The 12,036-nt window shown below is 54.3% G+C and overlaps 1 protein-coding gene across 1 annotated transcript; it reads left to right on the forward strand.

Moving 5' to 3' along the window:
• The first annotated feature begins 22 nt into the window (after nt 1-22).
• DDX27 (DEAD-box helicase 27) lies at nt 23-11,054 on the forward strand. The gene is made up of 21 exons (XM_074969707.1): nt 23-136; nt 212-343; nt 2,176-2,238; nt 2,453-2,609; nt 3,683-3,732; nt 3,905-3,991; nt 4,265-4,370; nt 4,456-4,629; nt 5,016-5,166; nt 5,314-5,413; nt 5,540-5,681; nt 5,831-5,984; nt 6,089-6,170; nt 6,259-6,436; nt 6,565-6,671; nt 7,016-7,118; nt 7,255-7,349; nt 7,452-7,572; nt 8,087-8,171; nt 8,702-8,776; nt 9,086-11,054. The coding sequence occupies exons 1-21, from the start codon at nt 38-40 to the stop codon at nt 9,099-9,101; spliced, it is 2,277 nt and encodes a 758-aa protein (XP_074825808.1). The 5' UTR covers nt 23-37; the 3' UTR covers nt 9,102-11,054.
• Nucleotides 11,055-12,036: the final 982 nt, after the last annotated feature.

Here is a 12,036-nt window from a genome sequence, read left to right on the forward strand (position 1 = left end):
CCGGGACCTGGCCGGGGGGGCGTTCTCGGCGCGCGCCATGCTGCAGGCGCTCGGGCTCGTGGCCACGCTCGGGGAGGGGGACGCGGCGCCAGAGGAGCCCGAGTCTGGGGACTCGGCGGCGGAGGAGGAGGCGGAGGTGAGGGGCGGTCGGGCCGGGCCCCCGGAGCCAGGCCGCTGTCTGGGCCTTGCCTCACCCCTTTCTCGCCCGCAGGGGCCGCGGGGCCGGGGGCAGCAGAGACGCCGCGGCGGGGACTTCAGCGCCGGCTTCGTCTTCGCGGAGAAGGAGGCTCCGGGTGCGGCGAGCGGGGCTTGGGCGGAGGCGCTGCGCCAGCTCAGGGGCAAGGTGCGTGGCTGGGGGGACGCGGGGCCCGGACACCCTGCCCGGGGCGGGGCGGGGCGGGGGGGACGCGGGGCCCGGACACCCTGCCCGGGGCGGGGCGGGGCGGGGCGGGGGGGACGCGGGGCCCGGACACCCTGCCCGGGGCGGGGCGGGGCGGGGGGGGACGCGGGGCCCGGACACCCTGCCCGGGGCGGGGCGGGGCGGGGGGGGACGCGGGGCCCGGACACCCTGCCCGGGGCGGGGGGGGAGGACGCGGGGCCCGGACACCCTGCCCGGGGCGGGGCGGGGCGGGGCGGGGGGGGGGAGGGAGGGAGGACGCGGGGCCCGGACACCCTGCCCGGGGCGGGGCGGGGCGGGGCGGGGCGGGGCGGGGGGGGGGGACGCGGGGCCCGGACACCCTGCCCGGGGCGGGGCGGGGCGGGGCGGGGGGGGGGGAGGGAGGACGCGGGGCCCGGACACCCTGCCCGGGGCGGGGCGGGGGGGGGGGACGCGGGGCCCGGACACCCTGCCCGGGGCGGGGCGGGGCGGGGCGGGGGGGGACGCGGGGCCCGGACACCCTGCCCGGAGGCGGGGCGGGGCGGGGGGGGGACGGGACGCGGGGCCCGGACACCCTGCCCGGGGCGGGGCGGGGCGGACGCGGGGCCCGGACACCCTGCCCGGGGCGGGGCGGGGCGGGGCGGGGGGGGGGGAGGGAGGGAGGACGCGGGGCCCGGACACCCTGCCCGGGGCGGGGCGGGGCGGGGCGGGGGGGGGGGGGACGCGGGGCCCGGACACCCTGCCCGGGGCGGGGCGGGGCGGGGGGGGGGGACGCGGGGCCCGGACACCCTGCCCGGGGCGGGGCGGGGGGGGGGAGGGAGGACGCGGGGCCCGGACACCCTGCCCGGGGCGGGGCGGGGGGGGGGGGGGGGACGCGGGGCCCGGACACCCTGCCCGGGGCGGGGCGGGGGGGGGGGGGGACGCGGGGCCCGGACACCCTGCCCGGGGCGGGGCGGGGCGGGGGGGGGGGAGGAGGGAGGACGCGGGGCCCGGACACCCTGCCCGGAGGCGGGGCGGGGCGGGGCGGGGGGGGGACGGGACGCGGGGCCCGGACACCCTGCCCGGGGCGGGGCGGGGCGGGGGGTCTCTCACGGGCCTCTGCTGGCGGCCCCAGCGCTCTGCGGGTCTTAAACGCGGCTAGTAGCGGCGCGTCTCGTGCCCCCCGCAGCCTGAACGCTCAGTGCGCGCGGGGCGAGCAGGGCGCGCCTCGGCTCTGTTCCGGAGTCTGGCTCCCCACTTGCACGGAACGTTTCCTTTGCCTTGCGTGGGGTGGTGGGGTGAATGGCGGGTGGCTCTGCTGATCGCTCTCCCTATGGTAAACGGCCTTGCACGTGTCCTTCCCCCCTCGGAGAATGCAGGGGATGGAGGTTGCGCTGGTCGGGTCTCCTGGGGTGCGTAGGGTCCTCTCGGAACCTTACCAGGCAGCTCGGTGCCGTGACCCGGGTCACTTAGGGCCCATTCCACCACCCACCTTTCTTTGCCTGGTAAACTGAATTAAAACTAATGGAGACGATCGGTATATGCCCAAAACACCCAAGTCCCATACCCTGTTGTTTCACTCTGACTTTTTGTATTGCCCCAGACTTTAGGTTGAAAGGTCTCTGGGAGAGGGACCAAGTCTTCTCTCACTGCTCTGTCATGCACCTTGCAGACTTTTGGGACCTGCATATAAATGATGATGATCATGTTTTCCTATTCCCTTTGTTATTTGCCAGCATCGCTGTGTGCCAGAGCTGCTGCTGGGTGGCTCTTACAGATTCCCCCTTCCTCTCCCTAACTGTCTGTCTTGCCCTGCCCAGAGAGCAGCAGCAACAACACTGGATGAGAAGATTGAAAAAGTGAGAAAAAAAAGGAAAACGCAGGTTAGTGGGATGTTCACTGATTGGTGGACAAAAGCTTTTAGCTCCTACCACCAACAACCCTTGGAAGGACCTCCCATTGTGGAGGGGAGAAGGGAACTTTGCCCTTCTTTCCATCCCCTTTTCCATAAGGAAACCTTTGGAAACTTCTGTTCAGAGGTTGGCTGGGATCTTTCTGACACACTCCCCAGGCCATTGATCTCATGTCTTCTCTTAGGAAAGGGAAGCGAAACATGTTAAGATGAAAGGGGAAGACACTGAGATGGAGAAGGATAAAACCAAAGAGAAGGAAAGTGAGGAAGACAGTGGAGAGGAGGAAGAGGATGTAGAGTCCCAATATTCCTCAACTGATGAGAGTATCCTCACCAAAGCAGGTAATTACAAGTGTGGGGAAGGGCAAGAAGAAAGAAATTAGTCGGGGGCCATTGGCAGAGTGGGGAAGAGAATCTCGTGAGAGAGAGCTGGCACCAGTGACAGCATGGAGGGTAGGTTGGAAGGGGAATGGGCAGGAATCTCCTTTATTTGGCATATCTCCTCCCCGCTGGTCCCTGCAATATTGTTCTTCCAGATTTTGCTCTTGTCTAATTGGAGTTTCAGCTCCCAGTATTTCCATCAGAAGTGTGTCCTTTCCATGGGGAAAGGAACTTGCTTGCCAACTGATTCCCCAGTTTGCTTGGGAATCAGTTTCACAGGCCTCTCCATCAATGACTGACTGGGGGAAGATGCGGGGTAGAATTCTGGCAGGCACGCTGGGGTGCAGGAAACATAAGAACATAAAAATGGCCATGCTGGGTCAGACCAAAGGTCCATCCAGCCCAGTATCCTGTCTACTGACAGTGGCCAATACCAGGTCCCCCAGAGGGAGTATCCTAACAGGTAATGATCAAGTTCTCTCTCCTGCCATCCATCTCCACCCTCTGACAAACAGAGGCTAGGGACACCGTTCCTTACCCATCCTGGCTAATAGCCATTAATGGACTTAACCACCATGAATTTATCTATTTCTCTTTTAAACCCTGTTATAGTCCTAGCCTTCACAACCTCCTCAGGCAAGGAGTTCCACAGGTTGAATGTGCGCTGTGTGAAGAAAACTTCCTTTTATTTGTTTTAAATCTGCCGCCCATTAATTTCATTTGGTGGCCCCTAGTTCTTATATTATGGGAACAAGTAAATAACTTTTCCTTATTCACTTTCTCCCCACCACTCATGATTTTATAGACCTCTATCATATGCCCCCTTAGTCTCCTCTTTTCCATGCCTTGGTTGGGGTTGGGGCTTAGTTGAAGTTGCTCTTAGCTGATACCGAATGCTTAGCAAAAAGAAAAGGAGTACTTGTGGCACCTTAGAGACTAACAAATTTATCTGAGCATAAGCTTTTGTGAGCTACAGCTCACTTCATCAGATGCATTCAGTGGAAAATACTTAGCATATCTCTCTTTCTTTTCAGATACCCTCAAGGTGAAGGAGCGAAAGAGACAGAAGAAAGTAGGAGAGATCGTGAGTGTCACTGGAGGGAAGGGCAGAATAACACTGAGCATTTCTCCAGCAAGCACCTTCCATCCCAAAGAACCCAGACCCACTTGACAAACGATAGTATGTAGGATGGAGCCCAGAAGTGCAATGTGTGCTGGAAATTTTCAGCTCTTCCTCTTGGTTTTATTTCCTTCAGGAAACAGAGAGATTTTTCGAAGATGCGTCTCAGTACGATGATAACTTGTCATTCCAGGACATGAACCTCTCACGCCCTCTACTAAAGGTATTAAGCTATCTGAGTCACTGCAGAAAGGATTGCAAGGAAGGGGGCAGGAGTTCACAGCCTCTCCCACTTGCTTTTGGGGAAGCTCCCAGCTACTCCAGTCGCAGTCTCTCCTAGCAGGAGACAGTGTAGGGAATGGGCGTGAGCGCTAGCTTTGGGGGAATTAATGTTTTCTAGTGTAGAATAAGGTGAGATTTCCACTACACAGGTCGCATCTAGATTGAGATTTCCCTTTCTTTTATCTGATGCCTAACTATTCTGTTTCCTTGGCAGGCAATCACAGCCCTGGGCTTCAAGCAGCCAACCCCAATCCAGAAGGCCTGTATCCCCGTGGGTCTGCTGGGAAAGGATATTTGTGCTTGTGCTGCCACTGGGACAGGTAAGAGCCTGAATGAGGACTGAGATGCTATGGGAAGCATCATGTTTTTGAGGTGAACTAATTCTTGATGCCCTTTGTTCTGCAGGTAAAACCGCTGCATTCACCCTACCTGTACTGGAGCGTTTGATCTACAAACCTCGCCAGGCTCCAGTGACTCGGGTGCTGGTTCTGGTGCCAACACGAGAGTTAGGCATTCAGGTGCACTCTGTCACCAAGCAGCTGGCCCAGTTCAGCAGCATCACAACCTGCCTAGCTGTGGGTGAGTATGAGCCATGGGGCTGAGAGTTCAGTTCGCATGGACCATGCTATCCCCTTCCAAACTGCTCCAGGTAACCCCTAACTCTAAGGGATGGGGGCATAGAGAACCTGGAGTCCCATTATTAGAGCTGGTCAGGCTGTAGGGCAGTTGTGCTCCTGTTCACAGCGTGTACACACACTGATGCTTTAACCTGGAGTGGTATCCTGTGCTTCTCCCATGGCATCTGGGGACGGACCATATCTGCAATCAAGGGGTCTCTTTTGTATCTGATGTCTGAGGCACTAACTGAAAGGACTCTTCACCCCGCAATGGATACAGGCCTGGGGGCTCTCTATCTCATCCTGCTCCAGGATCTCATGGTCCTTTCTGGGTTTTCACCATCACAGGGGGGTTGGATGTGAAGACTCAGGAGGCAGCTTTGCGCTCTGGGCCAGACGTTCTCATTGCCACTCCTGGACGCCTGATAGATCATCTCCATAACTGCCCCTCCTTCCACCTGAGCAGCATCGAGGTGCTGATCTTGGATGAGGCAGACAGGTAAGCTGGGTGGGTGGGTGGTGGAGAATGAGGCATTGGCTTCTAGCTTGCCCATTGCTGTGAGAGGAGAGTTTGCCTGGTCTAGAACAGCAGCTGGTCAGGGTTGATGCTGTAGAAGACTCTGCTCGACCCTTCTCTCCTTTCTAGGATGTTGGATGAGTATTTTGAGGAACAGATGAAGGAGATAATTCGGCTGTGCTCTCACCACCGTCAGACCATGCTGTTCTCTGCCACCATGACAGATGAGGTAAGGATGGGGCCTATGCAGCCTGTTCGGAGGCATGTTCAGTTCAGATGGGAGGGTGGGGATGGAGGGTTTTGGCAGACTTCCCTTTTTCAGTGTAGTGACACTTCCCTTCCTTCATTTGGTTAGGTAAAGGATTTGGCTGCTGTTTCCCTGAAGAATCCTGTCCGGATTTTTGTGAATAGCAACACAGACGTAGCCCCTTTTCTGCGGCAGGAATTCATCCGGGTCCGTCCCAACAGAGAAGGGGACAGAGAAGCTATCGTGTCAGGTGAGTAGAGCAGCATGGGAGGAGGAGTTGGGTGGGTGAGCCCTGGCAAGTGGCATGGGAAAGCTGGAAGCAGTGTTTTACTGGAAGGCAGCTTTGTGGGGACACCTGGAGTTGTCTCTGCTGCTTGCTGACAGGACTTTGTCTTTCAGCTCTGCTGACACGGACCTTCACAGACCACGTGATGCTTTTCACACAGACCAAGAAGCAGGCTCACCGCATGCACATCCTGCTGGGGCTGATGGGTCTGCAGGTGGGGGAGCTGCATGGGAACCTCTCTCAGACACAGCGGTTGGAGGCCCTCAGGTACTGGCATAGTGGGTAGCCCCGGAGGGGAAGAAGAGTGGCTTCTGCAGGAATTGTGGAGGGAGCCCACTGCTTGCATAACAGCTTATATTCTCTGCGGTCAGGCGCTTTAAAGATGAGCAGATCGACGTACTGGTAGCTACGGACGTTGCGGCCCGAGGACTTGACATTGAGGGTGTCAAAACGGTAAGTGTGCGAGGCTCTGAGCCCTCTTGAGGTCCCATGAGTCTGGCACTGGCCTTGCTTCCCTGCTAATCCCATGTCTTCCCCACAGGTGATCAACTTCACCATGCCCAACACCACCAAGCACTATGTGCACCGGGTGGGGCGGACAGCACGGGCCAGTCGGGCTGGCCGCTCAGTCTCACTGGTGGGCGAGGAGGAGCGCAAGATGCTGAAGGAGATTGTGAAGACAGCCAAGATGCCAGTGAAGGCCAGAATCCTCCCCCAGGGTATGTGCCTTGCTAGGACGGGGTTACAGACAAGGAGCCCGGTGAGGATGGGAGGTGCTGAAGCGCAGACAGTTCTCACAGGGACCATGTGTGTCTTTCTCTCTGGCCCCCACTGGGTGTGTTTGCAGATGTGATCCTGAAATTCCGGGAGAAGATTGGGAAGCTGGAGAAAGATGTGTATGCAGTGCTGCGTCTAGAGCGTGAAGAGCGTGAGATGCAGCAATCAGAGGCCCAGGTGAGGGTAGTGAGAGCTTGCTCCTACAGTCTGGGCTGGATAGGGTACTGAGATATGGGGAACTCACTCCCCTGGGTGTGGGCTGGCTACTCTGGAGGATGGACAGGGCAAAGCTCCTAGCCCAGGATAGGGCATTCTTGGTTGGGGAATGTGCCCCCAGTCACCTAGTGAAGGTGAGTAGGGGCTCTTGAGGCTCCATGCACTGTAATCCCTACATACCAGGGGCTTCTATGCACTAACGCTGACAGGGGGACCCAGTGAGGTGTCTGCCCTAGGTTCCCCAGACTGGGTAGCGGCCACTCTGCAGGTCCATGAGCTCCCCGTCTGCTTGGGCTGTCCCACAGATCAACATGGCAAAGAAGCGACTGGAGACAGGAGAACAGAAGGTGGAAGAGGGGCCTGAGCGGAGCTGGTTCCAGAGCCGAGAGGAGAGAAAGAAAGAGAAATGTGAGTCCTGGGAAGAGGGAGGCCTTTGGGTCTGGACCAATGGGCTAATTCGAATCATGCATCTCTGAATTGGGTCTGAAATTGCTCTCTGCTCTTGAACCTTCTGTATTCCCTCACCCCGTCTGTGTCTCTCCAGTGGCTAAAGCCCTTCAGGAATTTGACTTGGCGTTGAGAGGAAAGAAGAAGAGGAAGACATTTATGCAGGATACTCAGAAAAAAGGCCAAATGACAGTGAGTGAGGGGATCCAAGAGGAGGCAGGGGCCTGGGTGGCTTGGTCTGCTCCCTCATGCAGGGGCATATTAGCTGTAAACTTCGATTTCTGTCTCTTTCAGCCAGAGGAGAGATCACAATTTGAAATCCTGAAGTCACAGATGTATGCAGAGCGCGTAGCAAAGAGGAACCGCCGAGCAAAGCGAGCTCGAGTTGTGCCCGAGGATGAGCCTCCCTCAGCAGGTAAGAGAAGAGCATCTGTTCTCCACAAAAACAGCTCAGAGAATGCTTTAGCTGATTTCCCAGTTGCAATGTGGCTGCTCCTTAGAGCTGCATGCTGCTTGTGAGAGCTGAGAGCATGTTTACTGCTGGGGTGCAGGAGGGTTTTGCTGCTAGCATTTATCGTAATGCTGATTGCATAGATGCCATTGGTGGCTGTGCTGTTAACAAACACCCAAATCAATAGAAAGTGACCTGGAAGATGGGAACAGTAGAGACTGCAGGCAGTGACGGGAGAGTCCATTTCCTGTCTATAAAATGGATGTTCCCAGTGCCCACACCCATCACTAGGAGGGCTGAGGCCAGTCTTTGTTCTGCATTTGTACAGCATGTAGCACCATGGGGTTATGGTCCATGACTTGAGTTCCTAGGCGCTTTAGTAATGCAAATAATGTTGTGGACTGTGTGACCTTCGCAGGAATCCTGCTTCTGTACATCAAGCCTTGCTAATCGCTGGCTCCGTTGCTTGCTTTCCAAGGTCCCAAACGGAAGACGCAATCATCTGTCTTCGATGAGGAGCTCACCAACACAAGCAGGAAGGCCCTAAAACAGTATCGTGCTGGGTAACTTGGCTCAACGTCACTGGGTTTGCACAGGCTGTGGTGGAGGCATTCTATTCCCTGCACAACCATGGAAATCTTCGCCAGTGATACCTTCTGCAGACAGTAGAGAGAGGCTCAGGCTTCATCTTGCTGCTTTGAAGGATAGTGGGGGCAAGGGAGAGTTATACAGGAGTCATTCTATCTACCTTAAATATCTTGTGAGGAGAGCAGAGGGTGTTCTGTCTGAGAGTACCTCTGTCACAGACCAGAGGTGCTGCCTCCATAAGGCCATTCAAGGTATCTGGGGGCAGGAAGAGATCAGGTGGCATGAGTGGTGAAACCATGTCTTGCATGGGCTGGGGGCAATGCAGTGGGTGAGCAAAGGAATACTTTTCCCAGCTAAGACTATCCTCCCAGTCAGCACCAGAAAAGTGCTGAATCATGGCAGGTAAGCATGAACCCAGTGGGCAACACATGAACTGAGCAGAGGGGTATAGAGTTTCCTATTTCAGGGAGCATGGCTATGTCTCACTGAGCTCTTTCTCATGCAGCCCCTCCTTTGAAGAGCAGAAGCGTTTGGGCTTAGCCCGACACAGGAAAGGAGGGAACTTCAAATCCAAATCCAGGTAAACAGCCTTATTACCTTTAAGATTTTTCTGTTGGCCTGGTTTGTCCCATTTCCTCCTCGAAGGGCCACAGCAGACAAGCACCCATGGTGCTAATGTTGATGCAAAGTCAGCCCTGTTCAGCCAGTGCTGCCAGCCCCAAGCTTGGGAACACACATGGAGACTTGTGTTTTACTGGCACACTGGTGGGCTACTTCTGAGGAGGCTGGCATTGCCTTTGTCTAGGAGCTCATTTACCCCTATCCTGTCCCTTTATCACTAGTGCAGGCATTTGGACTGACTGGGACTTCCAATATTGTCTTTTTACAGGTATAAGAGGAAGTGACAGCAGCTCTTTGCCAGAAGGATTCCCTGGAAAATCTAACTGTAGGAGACTTTGTGCCTCTTCCAGAAAAACCCTGCTTTCCATTCTGTATTTGCTAGAATAATGTAGCCTCTTAAGTGGCCTGAACTTACAATGTGTGTTAAATTCTTGGACTCAGTGTAAATGCACCAGCACCTGCTGAATTAGCACATAAAGGAAAACCATGTCTTCTGCAGTTGCAGCCAAGGATTGACTTCCTTATACTTTTGTAACATAGCCTGCTGCTCACTTAGCTGTGGCAGTTGAGAAAACTAGACCATGGGAGATGGTACAAAACTGCCAGGATGGTTCTCACTTCTTTACGTCTTGAGCTGTACACCTACATCAGTGAGCAAGGAGGCAAGCATCGTACAATAAGTTCCAGCAGTTTTCACATAGTAACATTACAGGAACAGATGTAGTAAACGGACAAATAGTTATTTAACTCTAGGCATCAACTTTCCTTGAAGAAGGGTGGCAGCACTTGCTGATACTGCCAGGAAGTTAGTGGGAGAGAAAATAGAGCAGAAAGGGCTGTATCTACATCTAGCCCTTGGAACCCTGCTCTAAAACAGAGAAGAGTTGAACAGTCACAAGGAGTAGCAGTTTCTCTAGAGCGAAGGTCTACTAGAGGTAGCACAGGCATGAGCACTGAGGGCATAGCCTGCCTCTCCCTTTGTGAGAAGGAAGTAGCCCTATGTTGTGCTATGCTGCAGGAACAAATATGCCTAGATTCAGACTACATTCACTCCAGCTATTTTCTTCCCTGCTGTCCTAATGCAATGGCTGTAGAAAGCTGCAGATGCTGGAAAAAATACTCTAGCACTAGTCCCAATACATATAAGCCACCACTCTGCCTGCTGCTACTGTATGAGGTCTTACTCAGTGCATTAGGTCTTGACAAGGGAGGGGGCCCTGTGATAGAGGAAACAGTTGACCTTGGTCTGGCAAGCTTACTAACACCCAGTTTAACAAAAGGACAGGTAGCAATTCTACAGTGGAGAGTACAGATGTGGGTTTCAATCAAAAACCTGACCAGAAGCTACAAATTAGGATGAACATGACTGGATTAGAACAGCTTGCTGCAGCACAGTCCAGAAAAGGTGAAATGTACTTAAAGCAGGGGTGTCAAACTCATTTGGGAGTGAAGGCCAAGTTCCATTTTTAGTTGTCTATGTTGAGATGTAGACAGGGCCCTTTGTAGTGGCATAATGGGACAGATGCCAAACTACTGTTGTTTGCTGACTTCATAATTCAGCTGAGTCCCAGCTCCTGGAGTCTCCTACTTATAGCAAACACAAAGCTTGCTTTTATGTTTAAAAACTGAGCCATGTGTAACCAAACCAGTAATAGCTGCCTGAGGCTGCAGACATTTTGAAGAAAAGCTCTAAAAGGTGAATACTAGAATCCACTGTTCTAGGAGGCCTCTGGCAGGAGAAAGAGGACTGTAAGTGTAAATTCTGGGGGACTCCTACCTATTGGTTAACATCAGAGGAGCCATGCTGGGTCAGACTAGTGGTCCATCCAGCCAAGTATCCTGTCTTCCAACAATGGCCAATGCCAGGTACTTCAGAGGGAATGAAAAGAACGGGGCAACTATTGAGTGATGCATCCCCTGTTGTCCACTCCCAGTTTCTGGCATTTAGAGGGTAAGGTCACCAGAGCATAGGGTTGCATCCCTAAACATCCTGGCTAGTAGCTATGCAGAGACCTATCCTCCATGAACTTATCTAATTCTTTTTTTAAACCAGTTATACATTTGGTCTTCCAAGGTTCCCTGGAAATGAGTTCCACAGGTTGACTGTGTCTCGTGTGAAGAAGTACTTCCTTTTGTTCATTTTAAACCTGCTACTTATAAATTTCATTAGAAAAAAGAAAAGGAGTACTTGTGGCACCTTAGAGACTAACCAGTTGCTCAGGTTGATGGTGGGATGGAAATTGTTGAAATCATGGTGGAATTCCTCAAGGGCTTCTTTTCCATGGGTCCAGATGATGAAGATGTCATCAATATAGCACAAGTAAAGTAGGGGCGTTAGGGGACGAGAGCTGAGGAAGCGTTGTTCTAAATCAGCCATAAAAATGTTGGCATACTGTGGGGCCATGCGGGTACCCATAGCAGTGCCGCTGATCTGAAGGTATACATTGTCCCCAAATGTAAAATAGTTATGGGTAAGGACAAAGTCACAAAGTTCAGCCACCAGGTGAGCCGTGACATTATCGGGGATAGTGTTCTTGATGGCTTGTAGTCCATCTTTGTGTGGAATGTTGGTGTAGAGGGCTTCTACATCCATAGTGGCCAGGATGGTGTTATCAGGAAGATCACCAATGGATTGTAGTTTCCTCAGGAAGTCAGTGGTGTCTCGAAGGTAGCTGGGAGTGCTTGTAGCGTAGGGCCTGAGGAGTGAGTCTACATAGCCGGACAATCCTGCTGTCAGGGTGCCAATGCCTGAGATGATGGGGCGTCCAGGATTTCCAGGTTTATGGATCTTGGGTAGTAGATAGAATATCCCAGGTCGGGGTTCCAGGGGTGTGTCTGTGCGGATTTGATCTTGTGCTTTTTCAGGAAGTTTCTTGAGCAAATGCTGTAGATGCTTTTGGTAACTCTCAGTGGGATCAGAGGGTAATGGCTTGTAGAAAGTGGTGTTGGAGAGCTGCCGAGCAGCCTCTTGTTCATATTCCGACCTATTCATGATGACAACAGCACCTCCTTTGTCAGCCTTTTTGATTATGATGTCAGAGTTGTTTCTGAGGCTGTGGATGGCATTGTGTTCTGCACGGCTCAGGTTATGGGGCAAGTGATGCTGCTTTTCCACAATTTCAGCCCGTGCACGTCGGCGGAAGCACTCTATGTAGAAGTCCAGTCTGCTGTTTCGACCTTCAGGAGGAGTCCACCTAGAATCCTTCTTTTTGTAATGTT

The sequence above is a fragment of the Natator depressus genome, chromosome 13, assembly GCF_965152275.1.
Source record: "Natator depressus isolate rNatDep1 chromosome 13, rNatDep2.hap1, whole genome shotgun sequence".
Classification (NCBI taxonomy): Eukaryota; Metazoa; Chordata; order Testudines; family Cheloniidae; genus Natator; species Natator depressus.